Here is an 18139-nt window from a genome sequence, read left to right on the forward strand (position 1 = left end):
TCATAGCAAATCTGATTTCGTTCTCGTGACAATATACACAGTTCTGTAGCATTTTCAGAAAATTATTTCGCTCTAATTAGACAGCTAGAATTATCTATCTGTTCAAGTCTGGGTGACAGGCCATTTCGCAAATAGTTCTACAAACTAAGTAGATGGAAATTTGAAAAAAAAGTTCTTTTAAACACCCCTAACGTACAGGTAATTTCATCATTTATGAATACGGACTTAGCTCAAATAACTCTTTCACGAATATAGGAAAGCAAGATGCTATGGGCTTTTCTCCCGAGTTCTAGGAGAACTGCACAAAGTAGTTAATTATTTTACAGAGCAGATACGACACACATAATGCGCAGTCAACAGCTTTGGCAGCGCATAGCACAGAAACCGCTGTCGCAGTATTTATTGTGATCTTTCTGGCAGGTAAAAGCAGGCACAGAAATTCTAAATGTACACACTGACTGCGACCATGAAAATTGTAAAATTGGTGATTCCTACAGGAACGTCATGAAACAACGATCAATTATTGACATATTTACACAGAGCGATTGGAATTGTAGTATCATCAAACGGCTGGGGAACAGCCGTCATGGATGCTGAAGAAAGTGGAAATTCGTAAATGGAAATTTTATTGCTCGAAGAGTGACAAGAAGGCAGTGAACCAGGCCGAAGAAGCGAATTTTAAATTTCAGGCAAAACTTCATTAAGAAGTACAGTTGTGACTCAGGTGATCAGTGGAAAAAATACACATTCGACTCCTTCAGTTTCATCCAATCCTATCAACGGAAGACTTGTAACTAGACGCTGACCGATTATATCCGTTTGCCAATAATATCGAGTTGACACACACTTTGAAAGGATTGTCAAAATCGGACGTTAGAGGTTAAAAATTTCGGGAAATTTCATGTCTCGACATAGTAGTCGGGAGTCAACTATAATATATTATGGCTGTGCTTGGAATGTTGATAGATTTCACTAAATGTTTACTTTTTTGCATTTTGTTGGTGTTCAAGAGGTCGCACTGTCTGTGAACTTATTATTTGACATTTTTCATATTGTAGCCTAATTTATAGACCTAGTGTTGTAGACGGCCCATTTTCTTACCATTGTGAATCATAAATCGACCTGAACAATCAAGTATGGTGTGATGATCAACGCATCTAAAATTGGGTGAAATTTTCCTAAACTAATGCCGATATCACAAATCTTATCTGAAATTTGGCTGTGTGGTGGGCACATTGGTTCTTATAGCACAGTGTTTCCAAACGGTATTGGGTGGATTGCGAGATGCTAACACAACACAGATTTGGTTTACGGTCTAAAATGTGAGATGTAGAAAACATTGTCGGTATAAAGCAACAGTCTGAGTGTTATTAGCACTCGAGCAGTGTACACTAAACTTCAATGGTGCCAGTAAACAACCGTGCAACAATGTCTAATTTAAATACTTGAGAGCAAAATCGTGTCAAAGCGAAGTATTTTACAGTCAAAAAACATCAAAACTTTCAATTTTTGGTGCAAAATCTTTGATTTTCTAGGGAAAAAAAGATAGTCCCGGTAATAAGACATGATCACTACCAAATTAAACGCAGCAATTATCGATTCAAACATGATAACACAAACGAAGTCGAGACACAAAGTTCAGTTTCGGGCAGACATGAACAGCAACGTGGACGCCAAAGACGCGTATTCCGGAAAACTGTTGTACACGTGTACCGAGATTCTCACGTAGAGCTTTTTCTCGATGCACTTAACGGGAACTTCGATGTTAAAGTCGGAGTAAAGACGGTTCTGAATGGTTTCGGCGTCGCTGTAGGAGAGCGCGGGTTTATCGGCGTACATGGCAGAAGGCACCGTCACGCAACACATCATCGCTGCAATACCAAGACTATTGTCAAATATGATATAGACGGAAATTTCTCCATTCTCAAACCGAAATACTACTCGAGTACATTTTGCCTAGCAAAGCTACTTACTCGCGTGATTCTGAATTGAGTAATGTTTGCGACTCGACTTGACTCGAGACATTTATTCAAATGCGTAAAATGACTCGAGACTAGGACGGCCAAGACAGACATTTCATTGTAACTTCGAAGAATAGTAAAGTCACCACACGATTGGTATTTCGTCTATCAGAATGACTTGGACTCAGTGGAGAATTGAAAATGACTCAACATGACTAGAGTCAAAACTATAAAAGGTGAGATTGACTTGCGACTCGGAACACTGCAACTTGGTTACAACCCTGTCTAGTAATTCCGCGATAGTCGCAAAGACGCACCCTGCAATTTAGAATCAACTACTATGCAACGTCTCAAACAAAATCTACTTGTTCACTGTTCAAACCTTCCATTTTCTACTTCTAAGACTGAAAATTTACAGCGTTACTTCTACTTCCACTTGAGTACTGATGACTACTTTATCCATCTCTGCTCTCAAAACAACACCTACCGTGGCATTCGATCGGTGCCAGAAGCTCCGCGTCCCATCTGCTTTGAAAATACTTGACCGCCTCCGTAAGCAGGGTCTGGCAGTGCTGGCGGATGTTACCCGGACCGACGGTGGTCCAGAAATTCAGGAGAGCATGCAGCGACAAATACGAACAGTAATCTTTTGCACCTATAAAAAAATAATAATCGTGTCAAATTGAGCACGCGATTGAATAATATAATCATATTGAAATAAACCCGGATATTTTCGGCTGACACTCGTTAGGGGTAATCGTCAGCGACTATAGAATTGGAAAGAACATTGTAAATCAATCCCCAAAATCAACCCTTGTCGTAACTGAAACCCAACCCCAAGTTTAAATACTGTTATTAACAAATCCAAAATTTCGTTGAGCCATTGTCTTGTGCCTGTTTTTTTCACGCAACCGAACAATTTCATGGGGTATCCAGTAAAAACTTGAAAATTATATTCTATTAAATAAATACAAAAGTATTTTCTTATATAGCAAAGCCTCCATAGCTTGGGTTTAAGAGAAACTTGTGGTGTAGCGTCGCTTTTTTTAGGCAACCTAACAATTTGATTCAGTATCCAGTAAAATTAGAGAAAGAAAGTTATTTTTGAACAGCCCTAATGCTAATATCTCCAATGGATATTGCCCGTTTAGGCTGTTCAAAATTCAACTTCATATTCCCCATATCACTGGTATATTCATTAAATTGTTAGTTAGCGGAAAAAATATCATGCAACAGCACCCAATGTGGTTCAATTCCGGCCGAAATTCATGATACTTCCAGATATGGACTATCACTTGGAATTTAGGTAATCAGTTTTCCTGTATTTTACATGCTTGTCAGTTTATTTACTGGTTGCGGTCCATGATTTAAGTGCCTAAAGGATTTTATCTGGAAATTACATAACTGTTGTTTCGACGAGGCTATTTCAGTGAAATTCACTGGACCTTCTCAAGATGTGAACGCGTGACAAAAGCAACACTTCAATTTCAATCTCGGATCGTAAAGCTTCTATTGGTTGACAGGGTTGTAACGATTGGAGTCGTGACTTGACCCTAGTCGCGATCTTTTGCTGACTCGACTTGACTCGATTCGTAAAATGACTCGACTCGAGTCAATTTTTGTATTGACTCAACTTGTACTCGAGTCATTGTGTATGACTCAAGACTAGGACAGCAAATTCGGACGCTTCATTGTAACTAGGGCTGGGCAAAATCGAGTACCTGAGTGATTCGATTCTGAATCAAGTAATATGCTTCGAGTCGAGTAATCGAGTATCAGCCATTATGACGTCATAACATGATATAATACGTCAAAATTCAAATATCTAAATATTATGCCACCACAAATAATTTAATGCCTGTTATCCGTCTCATAAATGAGACTTTGGTATTTTTTTCTACCATACCGATTTCATTTCGCTTGGTGATGATGTCGGATAATCATGACTTCGGAAATGTGCTACGTCCAGTAACCTTCGTAGCTTTGTACCATATGTTTCGTATGCTACGATACAGCCAATCAAGGTTCTAGGGCTTCAACAGTGAAAATGAGTATTGAAACTATAATTCTCCTTGATAAATTAACATTCAGTGTCGAGAATCGTACAATTTCAGTACTCGAAAAAATCGCCCTTTACTACTCGACTCGAATCATTAAAATTAATACTCGATTCAGATTCGAGCACTCGAATCATCGGGCCCAGCCCTAATTGTAACTTTGAAGAATAGTTTGGACGACAGTGACTATTTCCCATTTAGATATAAAATAAAGCAAGATCCAATGTACCTGTCCACAAAAACTGAGAGTGAAAACCTTGGTCGTATCCGTGGGAAATGGTCAAGCCTCTCGTGTACCGTTGCAGCTGCTTGTTGACGTACAGAAAAGCGCAGCCCTTCGGAGCGCAGAACCACTTGTGACAATTACCCGCGTAGTAGTCGGCCCCCAGTTTGAAGAGGTCCAGATCCACTTGCCCCAATGCATGGGCGCCGTCCACGAGGACCGGTACTCCCCTACAGGAAAAGAGAGAATGAGCACTAAAATTTTTGGATAATATGATTGAAAAAGGAATAGTCAAATTTTCAAAACTAATGACCAGAAATAGAACTAGAACTGCTCACTTTTGAAAACTAGCAACTAGAACTAGTACTCATTTTTCAAATGCAGCAACTAGAAATAGAAATACTCACTTTTCAAAATCCTCAACTAGGAATAGAAATAGAACTACCGTAATTTTCCAAGTATAGTACGCCCCCATGTATAATACGCACCCCTAAAATAGCATATAAATTCTGGGAAAAAGCCTGTACCCATGTATAATACGCACCCTGCATTTGAGTACATGAATAGTTCCGATTTCGTATACGATGTCATTCTGTTTTGCGATGTCACTCTTGAACAATCATTACACGATTGCTAATCATTATACCATTAGCGAGATCGTCTTTAAACGATAGTAGATGGCAGCCAAAGCCTGCGAGGCTGGCGGCGCGACAGTTCAGGCTAGCGACACGACATCTTGAGCACGAGGAGACCTTTTACAGATGCGATTGCTAATCATTATACAATTAACGATATTGTCTCTAAACGATAGTAGATAGCAGCCAAAGCCTGCGAGGCCGCCGGCGAGTTAATTTAGGCCATCGAACCGACATCCGACCTATTAGATGCGATTGCGCCTAGGTTAACGGTTATGTCATGCGCAACAGGTCTGTTGGGGATGGGACTGATTACGCTATATATTTTGCGCACATGGCCTCTTGTGTATGTATAAATTGCGTATGCGATTGTTCGGACCTGTCGCTGACGCGATGAATTGGCGAGAATTGCCGCGCGCGAGTGTCTACTAGTGACCTAATTTCGCTCGCGTACAAACGGCAAACCAACTCAGCAGGAGATCGCGTGCTTTTGCACACGACTCTCGTTAATTGGATACACGCTTCCCACTAATTACTACGCGCGATGGCTGAAAGTGATGCGCGATTGGAAACAAACATGAAGAATGAAGATAAGTGTGATTTCAAGATTTTAATTGAATTTCCAAGCCTTTGAGAATTCCGTAATTCTACTTGTAATCTGAAAGCAGTATTTCACCTTTGATGGCAAGCCGAAATCAATCCTTCAATGGGCATAACGAAACCGTAATTGCTCGGAATGTGGTCGAATATAGCTAAGGTGGTGCCATTTTTCAACGTGGTCCGGACCAGACTGACGATATCTTCCGGTCTCGCAATCGGGAAGGTCACCGTCACCTCCACGGCTTGGGCCCCGGTCCGCTCGCATACGTGCTTGATCATCTTTTTCACGGCGCCTGAAAATGATGAACGATGGTGCCATAGACTGAAGAAGTAGACCGAGGTTCTTCAACAGAGCCGTGCAGCACAACGGCAGTGAATTTAAACGCTGTATAGTAGGGATGGTGCGAACGTGTACTCAGAGCTTTGGAAGTTCGCGTTCACATGAGCCAGAACCTTTCAGGGGTTCACACCATCCCCACCTTTCAGGCATATTTGTCAAAAAAGTATAACTAGTAACGTCGGTAGATAATCTTTATGGCTCTGTTGACAAATGAAAATCTCAAATAATGGTCTTTTTTACTCTCGTCAGGAGCGAACGTCAGTAAATGCCTTTCATGGACTATCCACAACCTCCGGGTGAAGAACACCTGCCCTAGATCCATCATCACTAAAACCGGACATACATTGGCCAGATGTACTTAAATTTCCTTTTCAGTGAAGCCACAGCAGAAGTCGATAGACCTCAGGTTATGAGCCCCCCACCAAAATGCGCTAATTCAACGTCAGAAAAATCACTCTACTTACCATACGTGATATTCAGATAATAGATGGAGCAGTCTTGGTCCAACGACATCCCTTGTAGTACGGCGTTGATTGCCGTAGTTACGTTTGTGGTGAATGAAAAATCGGAAACGTTGCATCCTAAATGACAATATCACAATGACTGGTTAAACTGATGAAAAATCAGGAGCTAACGTCAGTAAATACGATCAACCAAACTCAAAATTTAGAAAAAATTTGGTTAACCGCATGTGCTGACGTTGGCTAGTGATGGACAGGGAATCAAAATGTTCCAAGTGGGATACCTTTCACAATACAAATGTTCATTTTTTTTTATAATAAATTCGAAAAATTCAATTGCCTCTGAGTCAACTTCTACTGGTTGGAATTGATCCAAATTTGGTGTGCATCGTTTTTTTTTAGCAACCTAACAAGTTAATCAGTCAATCCCCCTAATCCGCAAAAAGGATTATTTTTGAACAATCTATTGATGATCCTGAATTTCGAGAGCCAAACTTTGCACTAAACTATAAATACCCACCAAAAAAATTAATACAAGTATGATCGGCCTTCATTATGTCGAAATGGCGAGCTCACCTATAAACTGCGCTAGTCTTTTCTGGACGTGAACGGTTTGCGGAAATAGAACACGGTCGAAGAAACGCAGTGGCTGGGATTCCTGGTATCTCTGCCAGTCGTGATAGTAATTCATCGCTTCCTTGAGAGTAGCTCCGAAAGCTCCGTGGTTTAGAAATGTGCAGCCCTGCAATGTTTACGGAAACAAACTCTGACATTGATCGAACGTTGAGGACAGATTTCGCTGGAATTGCCATTCAAAACTCGAATCAACTACAGTTTACCACCAAAAGATTGCGGTTCAAAATCGGCACGTTCCGACTATGGCATTCCCCCAACACATTGAATATACCAAGTTACAATTTCGTCTAACGATTGTTCGGGCCAATGTCGATTTTCTTTGAGAGGCTTTGAGAGAAGTTTTGAAATGGTTCGATAGCCCTGACGAGATTTTAATTTGTATTTTCGGAATCAGAGCGACACTAGCTTTCGATTAAGACCAGTTTTATCAACTTTCAACGTTCGGGTCAGCAACTACAGCACTAATAATAATGCTGTTGTAGATCGCACAGCATGAAGAGACACTGCTTGACCAAGCGTAACAACGGGACATGAGGAAGTTGTGTGTCTGTCTGTAGGTTAGATCGCGGTTAGGCGATCTCGAGACTAATTTCTGAACACTTCACTTTATCGCTTAGCATCAGTTTCTTTGCAGTTGCAAATGCGCTACCGAATCGGACGCCTTGCTATCTCCAGTTTAAAATTCTTCGTTTCAATACATTCAAACTAATTTCACCACGCTCTGAATTTCATCACGTCGCTCACCCTCTCTAGATAAAAGTGCTTCTCTCTAGCTTGTAAACCAAACGGAAATTTCGATGCAGAATATTCGTCGAAGGTCGGGGCCGGTAGTGGATTGGTCGGCGGTGTGTACGTGGCCATCTGCAAATATATACAAAAATGTAGAAGTGCTATGCTGCCTTTAAAAAAAAATTACACTATGCAGCGCTAAAGCTGGACACCAGGGTCGTTCAATCTATTTTTCTCCGGATTCCGGGGATTGTCTGAGTAAATTGTTGGGTTGGTTATGCTCAACGTACTGCAATATACAAACTGAAGCAAGAATGCGTGGGCATTGGTTCTTATCTCAAGAAGCGCATGATGAAAAATTGTGACGTAGACACCATTGCCAGAATGAAGCAACACGGTTTGTCACCAGCAGCGCACGCACAACTTCAGTGTTGTCAGCCAACAACGGCTGCTGTTGAACGTTCTTTCTCCATTCTTGGCAAGCTACTCAGTAAGGACGAACACTTTCTACCCGAGAATGTAGGAAAGTATCTTTCGTTGAACTACAACATATTCCAATTGCTTCTCCCATAATACGTGATGTAACTACTGGAATTCTTGGTCCAGATTTAGTTGAATGAAGTTTTTTCATGTAAAAATTTGTCAGTTTTTCAAGTTTTTAAGTTTGCTCAGGCCTAACAACTCTGTAATGACAGACAGTTCCAATCAGAAATGAAGATAAGTAGTACAATTATAACAGTATGTGCGCAATTTACTTACATGAGCATAATATTTTGTCAAAATCAAGTTGTTTTTCAAGTCATAATTATCCATTTTTAGGTAAAAAAATCGCCTTACTAAAAACCGATTCAGCATCGAATCCTAAGCAATCCTAAAGATACTAGAACACCACATATTCCCAAAAATTCCGTAAATGACCTCACCTGTGCATGCGCGATTTGCTCCTCCAAATTCGACGAGTGAAAAGACCCAAAACCACGACGCACGCAGGCTTCACGCTCCGCGGATACTCCGTTCTCCGTATTCACACATGCTTCATCGACACGTTTACGATTTGCGTCGGTGACTTCATCCTCAAAAACTTCACATTTCACTCCGATTTGCGTCACGCTACATTGTCCGGCCAATTGCCGGCGATTTGGGCTGTCGCGACACGGCGTCCTGCTAGGCTGGACGGTATCACCATCACTGCGTTTCGGCGACGCTACACTCAAACTGCTATTTTTCGCTCTGAGTTTGCGCAGAAACCTTCTGCACCACGGCAACGTCGGGTGAAAACCAGTGGCGCCCAGCTCTTGCGTCACGGAGACCGCTTTCGCCAAAAGTTCCTCTTCCGTTATGTCGCTGTTGCCGCGTTCTTGTGAGAACCAGTCTGCGATCTGGTCTTGTACGGCTGATGTATGATTCTGAAATATAGGATTTCGAAGGTAAGGTTAGGGTCCGGGGCAAGCACCATCATTACGGTCACTTATGAACGGCTTTGAAGACCTTCTCGGGGGCGCAGAATTTCAATATACATTGGAACAGCATATTCATACTGAAATAAACCCCAATGTTTTCGGGTCTATTATTCGAAATTTCATGCCGTTGACGTCATATTTGACAATACGATTGTTGAAATACATCGCTCTCTTCGATTCTCTGCTATTTGCTGATGATTACTCCTGACGAGTGTCACTCGAAAATATACGGGCTCATTTCAATATCAATATTCTATTAAAAAACAACTCTATTTTTCAAATTTTTCTGGCTACCACACGAGATTATTATGTCGCGCAAAATAATGCACCCAGAGCGACGATCTTTTGTATCGACCATATGATAGTTGGACGACGGCGACGTGCGAGTGATGTACTAACACGCTTTTGACTCCGAGGTAAAGAAGTCATTGAAATTTACGGCGCAGTGGCCGCAATGAAACTGATACAAAAACTTGACAATTTCTAGTTTACGTACATCTTTTATGCTTACGACACCGAATCTTTTGAGCAGTGATTTGTTGGTCACACGACCTGGAACTTTCGGGGCCCTGGCTGTGATACTAAGGATCTGATGTTGTAGTTTTATGGTCAGGAACGTTAGTGGAAATGTCACGTCTGTGACGTCGCGAACAACCAACAGCATTTACTCCATAGGGCAATGAAATAGGCGCGGTCGAAAAAATGCCCAATTATCTTCAATATTATGTAACATACCGGTATTTGAACATTTCGCATTATTCATACTGTTGAGACGTTGAAATTTTAGTGATATTCGAATAAATCGAGGTTTAATACTCAATACAGAATATGATCACTCAGCTACTCGATTTTGCATATCCCTAACCCCTATGACTTCACTTCTATTCGGCTTTACGCAAAACTAGGTTTAGAACAGCGCTTACCAACCGATGGGGGTTGCAGAGTTATTTCAAGTGGGTCGCAAAGATTTTCGAAATGTTACAGTTTCCTATTCAATATTCCTAGCACCTTATCTTATCGCGATTCGGCAAACAAATACAAGTTCTCATCCTCTAAATTGTCAATAATCGCCGCATGCCATGTGTCCGTATTCGCAATATTTAATGGTCCAGATTTTTGGGCAGTCATTTTGGTCGTAGCGCGAAATCGGACAGGGCGTTATTATATATGTCCGAGAATTGACGTACGGCTTTCTCGTTTGTGCTACGTGCATTGTCTCTTGTCTACATAATGTGTGGTGCGAAAGCGTGGTGTTCCATAGCTGCAATGTGAATAGGTTGCGGGTTCGAGTCCGATCGAGGTCAGTGGAGTTTTATCTAGGTTCCTCTGTGAGTTGAACTACACTTTCATTAGTTGCCATATCTCACGGTGAGAGGCACAATGAAATTGAGTCGCGAACAGAAAAAGGTTGGGAAGCACTGGTCTCGAACACTTCTTTTTTTACTCACTCAAAAATGGTTACTTCTACTCGTACCCGGGTAGAATTTTACGCTACTTCTACTTGAGTACGCCAACGGCAATTTAGACCTAACTCCCTCGCACAAACCTCAGCGGCGTCTCTCCTCCATTTGCACACCAGATCGGCACTGATATCGAACTTGTTGGCAACGGAAATCGCAGACAATCTGCTTCTGTTTATGTAGTCGACAACAGACGCCTTGTACTCGTCCGAATGTTTGGGCTGAACAATAAATTTTGGGTGATTCAAGTCACGTTCAAGGCAGGGTTGCAGAGCACTTTCACCGATAACTCCAAAAGATACAACATCTAGCGCAGGGGTGGCCTTTTGGCCAGAGGGCCACATGTGATTTACGAATTATTGCACAGGCCTCTTGAATGTTGATGACCTTTTGGTAGTCGTCCGAAAGGAGCGAACCGGATAAGGTAACGGTCAAAACAAAACTCTTATTAGGCCTACTTCGCAACAAAACCGATAAAAATTATGACATGAAAACATTGAAAACTCCTAGCCGCGCAAAGCGCTATATTTTTTCAAAGGTAATGAATGCATACGGTCAATAATATAGTTACTTGCATATATTGAGGGGTCGCCTCTGTATACCACACTAGGTTAATTTCTCAAGGACAGGATTAATCGGCGCTTGGACATATTAATATCGAAGATTTCCACAAATATGCGTCTATCATTTTGTGCAAAGGTCTCATCGCCGCCGATGTTTCTACGAGTGCAGACGCGAAGTTGCACGTTGACACGCTCTCACATAATTGCGAACATAGTTATACTCAATTCTGCAAACTGGGCATGTTTTTGATTTTTTATTTGAGAGGGGCACCAATACTAAAAGAAAGAAATCAAATTAATCTGCTACAAAATATTCTACTTTATGGTCATATACGAGTACGACGATCTACAAAAATGTGGCTGGCCCCTGGCAACACCGATCCGTCGGAACTGATATTTTAGTCAGCAATGTTACACATTTCGCGGTCACATTGATCAAATTTTTGGTTGGCCTTGCAAGTTCACAATAACTTTCCTGGCTAATTTATTTGTTGTGATATAATAACTTACTTCGAGATTTACCTCGCGAGCCACTCATAGCCTACTCGCAGGCCACATTCGGCCCGCGGGTTGGCCGCCCCTGATTGTGCGTAAGGCGCAATTCCAAAACTTCACAGTATTTATTAAAACAGCTTTACAGCTGCTGTGATTAGACATGAAATGAACTATGAAGACTGCGGACTCGAGTCGCGATTTTATGGTGACTCAACTTGACTCGAGACAATTTTTGTATTGACTCGACTTGTACTCGAGACATTGTGCATGACTCGAACCAGGTCATATGGCTCGAGACTATGGGACGGCCAAGACAGACGTTCCATTGTGACTTCAAAGAATAGTAAAGTCACCACATTACTGGTATTTCGTCTGTCGGTACTGGTACGCTTACTTGGGGCCGGAAACTGTAGTAAAGGGTGCGAAAAATGACTACCGTATGATTATGAATGCCAGGAATACGGTATCACCCAAGCAGCAGAGTTTGATGAGCTTCTTGGAGATACAGAACTTCAATACACAATTGAATAGTATATTCGCATTGAAATGAACCTGAATATTTTCGGCTGACACTCGTCAGGGGTAATCGTCAGCAACTAGCAGAGAATTGTATGTTAACAATCGTATCACAAATATGACGTCACCAGCATGAAATTTTGAATAGAGATAGTTCAATGTACTATATTTAGATGGTACTAGTACACGAATTCCTTTCGTAGACACAGCCTTGGGTGGCGTATTCTGATAAAACTCGACTCCAAGACGTACAAATGAAAGTGTGAACGGGGGCCCCTCACAACGACACGAAATCTGTCATCTCGTCAAATTTTTCGCACAAGCGGGATTATCCAACATATGTTTGCCAATGGCAGAATTTATGGCCTTTGATTGCTCAGCGTTAAACTTGAGGGGATGAGTCAAGGGTGATGCTGCTGCTTCGACGTTCTTCCCACATAGCAGAGTTGTAAGTTATCAAGCTGAGTCCCCAAATAAATAGAGACTGAAGTTGAATCGCGACGAGATGAATTTTGCGAAAACTTTTTTCAAACAGACGTCAGACACGTCATATTTAACCCTAGAATGCATAACACTGGGTCAAAATGACCCAAACGGTGATATTCATGATAACTGCTTAACACATATTGCCGATCAACTCCTGGGTTTTCTAGACTTTTTTAGGCTTTTATACTTACACATGAGAAAACAGTCGTTCCGTAAAATTTTCCCTTTAAGAGGAAAAATGCATTTTTTTATAAAACACCCCGAGAATCCATAACAGGGGCCATGTAAAGCGACATAGAAAATACTTGGCTTCCGGCTTGTTCACACTTTTGTCGGTTGTTTCATTAAAATGCAGCAAAAACCCTAGATCAGTGGTTCTCAAACTCTTTTAGACATGCCCCCCCCCCCCCCATTTATGATAGTGAAATATTTTGCGCCCTCCTATGGTCATATCCCAAAATGCAACCAGAAGGCTGGTAATCACAACGGATAGTTTGATGGCAAGGAAGGTCATGACTGTTGATGAGAGAAGTCACAAATATGAAATACAGTATACACAGAGCAAAAACTACGAATTCGAGGTTTTCAGTTGACCGCAGCATAATTGGTAAACGTATGGCTGGCGATCCAAGCGTCCAGATTTGCTATGCCTGGTCTTAATCGAAAGCTGATGTCGCACTGATTCCAAAAATACAAATTAAAATCTTGTCAGGGCAATGTAACCACTCCAAAATAGCCATCAAAGGCCGATTGTTCTGGACAATGAGAGCGCCACGGCTCAATGAACATAACAATGGCCAATTGTGTTGAGCGACTTTGACTATTTTTGGGGTGGATCCATTGCCCTGACAATATTTTATTTATATTTTCGGAATCAGGGCGACACTAGCTTTCGATTAAGACCATACATATTGAATTTGAATGCTCGAGTCGCCAGCTATAGGACTACCAATTGTGATGCTTCTGCCAGCTCAGCAGTACGCGTCTCTATCCGTAGGTTAGTAATCGATAGTTAAACAGCGAAACACACATAAATTACCGGGGCTGTCTTTGACGCCTTCTCTGCCCGATACATTTCGTCCCATCTCTCTCTCAGTTTGGATCTGATGAGGAAATGGTTGCTCCAGCTGGTGCAGCTCACGTGGGTGGGGGCCCCGATTCTTCTCGCAACATCGTTCGCTCTTTGGGAGATCTCCGGCAACAACGGCCGTCGGCCCATGTCCATTTGAGCCGTGACCCATTTCAGCATCTCTGCGTCTTGCTGCTTGCGGAGAATCTAACCGACAGCGAAATAGGCCGGCGGTTACTAACCGGGGTCCGCATGAGCCCATGGTTGTAATGCTCCGACTCGACTTGTACTCGAGCAAGTGCGAACGACTCGACCAAGCAGAGTTGTAACCAAGTTACAAGGTTACAAGTCGCAACCGAGTCAAGCCCGAGTCCAAGTCATTGTGTTGACTGCTCGGTTTCCAGTTGAAGTCTTGTTAAACCCACTTTTTATAACTATCTTACCCACTTTTTCAACTATGGCCGAGTGATATAAAATGGCTCGCATTCATAATACCGTAATTTTCCTCAGTCCCAGCAGTTTCTGGCCCTATTTTCCAAGTATCAGGAGTGATAGACGAAATTTCAATAATGCGGTGACTCTCCTGTTCTTCTAAGTTACAATGAAATTTCTGTCTTGGCCGTCCTAGTCTCGAGTCATTTGACTTGGTCCGAGTCATGCACAATGACTCGAGTACAAGTCGAGTCAATACATAAATTGACTCGAGTCGAGTAATTTTACGCGTTTGAAAAAATGACTCAAGTCAAGTCATCAAAAAATTGTTACATATTTAGATAGCCTTTTGCCAATTGTAGGAATTCAGAGTGATCACATTCGGTACACAAGTGGGCCTCCGGGAAACCGCAGCATTCGCGAAGGGGTATTCCACGAGCGAATCATGCGGACCAAGTCTAATTACAGCGTTGTTTTTTTTCCCGGATTCCGAGGATTCACTGATTATATTGCTAGGTTGCCATGAAAAAAACGCCGCACCCCAAATTTGGCTCGATTCCAAGCAGTACGAGGCCGACGCATAACAAATTGAAAGCTTTGAATTCATTATAAAATAAAAAGATATTTTTTAGGCAACTCAACAATTTCATGGGACTCACAATAAAATTTGAAAATAACCAACTAAAAATCCACCAGTCCCTGTGCGTTCACATCTGCCAGTTGGAAGCAAGCCAAATTTGGCGGGCAGCGTTTTTTTTAGGCAACTAAACAATTTAATCAGTCAATAAAAAAAAAATCAAAACTTGAAAACCACAGTAATCCATCTTACCGGGTCACCTCTCGGATTTTTCGATGTTTTTTTAGCCGGCGATAAGTACCCGGGATCGCTTTGTTCGCCCTCAAACGTCGGGTTTACAAACGCCCCCCTTTTCTTCCTCGTCGACCCCACCTTCCATTTTCGGTACAGGCCCGTCCTGTGCAGCAAAGCCGAGAAATAGGCCTGGTGCTTGATGGCGGACAGGCCTTTTTTGTGGGAGGCGATTTCTTTCGAGCGCGCCATCATGTCTTCGAGGCTCGGGTATTCGTTGCTGTTCATTTTGGCCGCGAGCCAGTCGGTCATTTTCCGATCCATTTCGCCGCGCGGCTTCGCTTTGAGTTTCGAGCACGCCTGGCAAAATTTTTTTGAGCGTCATAAGCAGGGTTGTAACTAAGTCACGACACTCCCGAGTCAGAAGTCCATCTCACTTTCATAGTTTTGGATCGAGTCAAGTGGAGTCATTTTCAACTCACCACCGAGTCAAGTCCGAGTCCAAGTCATTGTGTTGACTGCTCAGTTTCCAGTTAAAGTCTTGTTAGCCCACTTTTTCTAACTCTTTTTGGTGATATTGAATGGTCCGCATTTACAATATACTAAATTTCCTCGCTTTTAGCAATTTCTGGTCGCATTTTCAAGTGCCCACACCCTCCCAACCATAATATCCCCCAACCCTAATCTTGGGATACCCTAACCTCAACTTTGACCCTAACCTCCTTCCCCAACACTAATCTCGGAATACCCTAACCCACATCAACCCTAATATCCCCCCTACCCCCAACATCCTCTTCTTCTCCTACCTTAATACCCCTCCCCCAAACCTAATCTTGGGATACCCTGACCCCAACTTTTACCTTAATCCGCATCCAACCCTATTATCCGTCTCTCCACAGGCAAAAAAACAATTTATTTTGACGTTTATAAAATTTGATCGTGTTCATGGGAGACACTTGCTGGTTACATGTGAAACACTGTTTCGATCTGGGGCGTATATCGAAGAAGCGCCGAATTTTATTGGGAAGTCGGTGTAATTTGAAAAAAATACTTCCATTAAATAACCCATAATTTTCTCCTCTCACAGCAATGCTGGTACTGGCTGAAATTGAGCTTAACTTTGCGTGCGCATTTTTTTCGGCAACCTAACAATCTCTTCTAGTAGCCAGTAAAATTTGTGAAATAAGTAGTAACATAAATATTCTTTATAATCTTTTCGTTTTGAGGAAAATCATGTTTCAATGGTTAAGGTGCAAACTTGATTCTATACACCAGTGTTGTGTGATATTGCATCAGATGTGTATGGTGGATTTTTCAATTTGTGGGTTGGCCGAGGGCTGGCGGGATAGCATAAGGGTATGCCAGGTTGGTATAGGTTAAGAACCACTGCATTTACACCACAGCATACCTGCGCAGGCGGACTGGAGTGTAATTTTCTGTGAGGCGCCTTCTTCACTTTTTTCAAAATCTCATTCTTCCATGCCTTGATTCGAGACACGGATATTCCAAACTGCAGAGAGGCTTGCTGGAACGACGTGTTGTCGGCATACTCGACGCATTCTCTCAACAGATCCTTCGGAACTCCGCGAGGCATCTTGTTTTCCTAGAAGGCCAAAGACAGCCGCGGAATAAGCCTTACTCGACAATAAGGCTGGGCCATTGGGCATAATGTACTCACGCGACAATAATCAATCAAAATCAAAGTCAATCAGACGTGGAATGATTGTGAAGAGATTCGCTTTTCATCACAAAATAAGTATGACCTGTTTACACGCGACAACAATCTACAAAAGATGGTATACAGACGAATGTGTGTGAATGAATCAATAAAAATTATGATCACATACAAATCATATGTTTTTATGATTGAGCTTCACACAAACTTCAATAAAGGTTCTAGCAATGTTCCCTTAAGCTCTTGACACAGAATAATGTGTGGCAAGCACAAAAAAAAACGAAGTGATGACCTTTTCTAGTGGTTACCCACTGTTGTCACAGGGTACGCGCAGTTAGTTGGTGAGAGTGTGCGCGCAGACTCGTGAAAAATGGTGGTGGCGAGATAGCGTAATGGTATAATCCACAGTTCCAACACCAATGGCTATGGGTTCGAGTCCTACCGAGGTCGACTCACGGTTTATCTAGGCTAGGGTTGCCATACGTCAGGAATTTCCCGGACATGTCCGGAATTTCACCGTGAAACTAGCGTCCGGGAGGAATTTCTAAGATGTCAAATGTTCAAATGTCCGGAATTTTGAAGACTTGACGTAGGCTCATAATTATTTCATAAATTGGCATAAAAACATTATTTTTGGGAATATTTATGCTGATGCATGATATTTTTCTTCGCGCAGCGCGCGATTTATTATCACTTTTGTAGATTTTGTTATGGAATCCACCACCCTCGCAAAAAGTACAATAAAATATAAAATCAACCTTCATTTACTGGAATAAGCCTGACTGTAATCGCAATTATAGGAGAACGGTATATTCCTAGAGATTGTTAAGGCCGTTTAAATGTTTTATTCAATGATATATAGTGGTTTCAAGCGTGGCGGTCGTTTGCCTTTCTTCTGGGGTTCGCGAATATGTTGAACGTAATCAGCTTTTAAAATAGCCTGTGAGTAAGTCTGAGTAAAGGGGCTCAACTTCTTTTAGTAATCAGCTCGTCAAATTTTGATCCGGGTCGCGGAACATTTTCAAACTGGAGATGGAGTCGTGACCATAAAAGGTTGGAAACCACTGGATGTAGGGTGTTTATAACACTCCGTGGTGCGCACCGGCATCAAGCTGATAAACAATGTTATCGGTGAGACATGAACATGACTTAACGATGTACAATTACGCTCCCTGTATTTTCGAACTCATCATTCTCCACCAGCTCTACCGCTAACTCTGATCATGTGGGCGGAGAGTAGTAACTATATAGTTAGATATGGAACAACCAATATTATTGACAGAATTCATTCAAAAAATTTAACAATAAGACGCAAATAGAAACCACATTCATATAGCATATAGCTGGTGTGAAATTTTAAAAGCCCAGTGCCAATCAAGACTGCTTGGACCACATCTGCGTAAAATTAAAAAAACAAAGACGATCTCATGCAAATTCGAACAAAACCAATGAAGGGAGAACAATGCATTTCATTGAAAACATAACGAGTGAAAATTCGACACAAAACGTAAGAATTTTAGCAAGGATTGACCT

The 18139-nt window shown here is 41.9% G+C and overlaps 1 protein-coding gene across 3 annotated transcripts; it reads right to left on the reverse strand.

The window, feature by feature from the left end:
• Positions 1–382: 382 nt before the first annotated feature.
• Positions 383–16746, reverse strand: LOC145445149 (uncharacterized). Of its 3 annotated transcripts, XM_080323287.1 has the most exons (13): positions 16610–16746; positions 16340–16534; positions 14953–15291; positions 13662–13898; positions 10649–10783; positions 8566–9048; positions 7658–7774; positions 6854–7019; positions 6281–6397; positions 5553–5769; positions 4248–4471; positions 2449–2616; positions 383–1871 (listed from the first exon to the last, which is right to left on the reverse strand). In XM_080323287.1, the coding sequence occupies exons 2-13, from the start codon at positions 16523–16525 to the stop codon at positions 1639–1641; spliced, it is 2622 nt and encodes an 873-aa protein (XP_080179413.1). In that variant the 5' UTR covers positions 16526–16534; positions 16610–16746; the 3' UTR covers positions 383–1638. The 3 variants fall into 3 exon arrangements, with proteins under 3 accessions (XP_080179413.1, XP_080179415.1, XP_080179414.1); XM_080323289.1 differs by lacking the exon at positions 13662–13898; XM_080323288.1 differs by lacking the exon at positions 10649–10783.
• Between the last annotated feature and the right edge of the window lie 1393 nt (positions 16747–18139).

This window comes from Botryllus schlosseri, chromosome 8, assembly GCF_051294905.1.
Source record: "Botryllus schlosseri isolate E-star chromosome 8, Bs_hap1, whole genome shotgun sequence".
In the NCBI taxonomy this organism is placed as follows: Eukaryota; Metazoa; Chordata; class Ascidiacea; order Stolidobranchia; family Styelidae; genus Botryllus; species Botryllus schlosseri.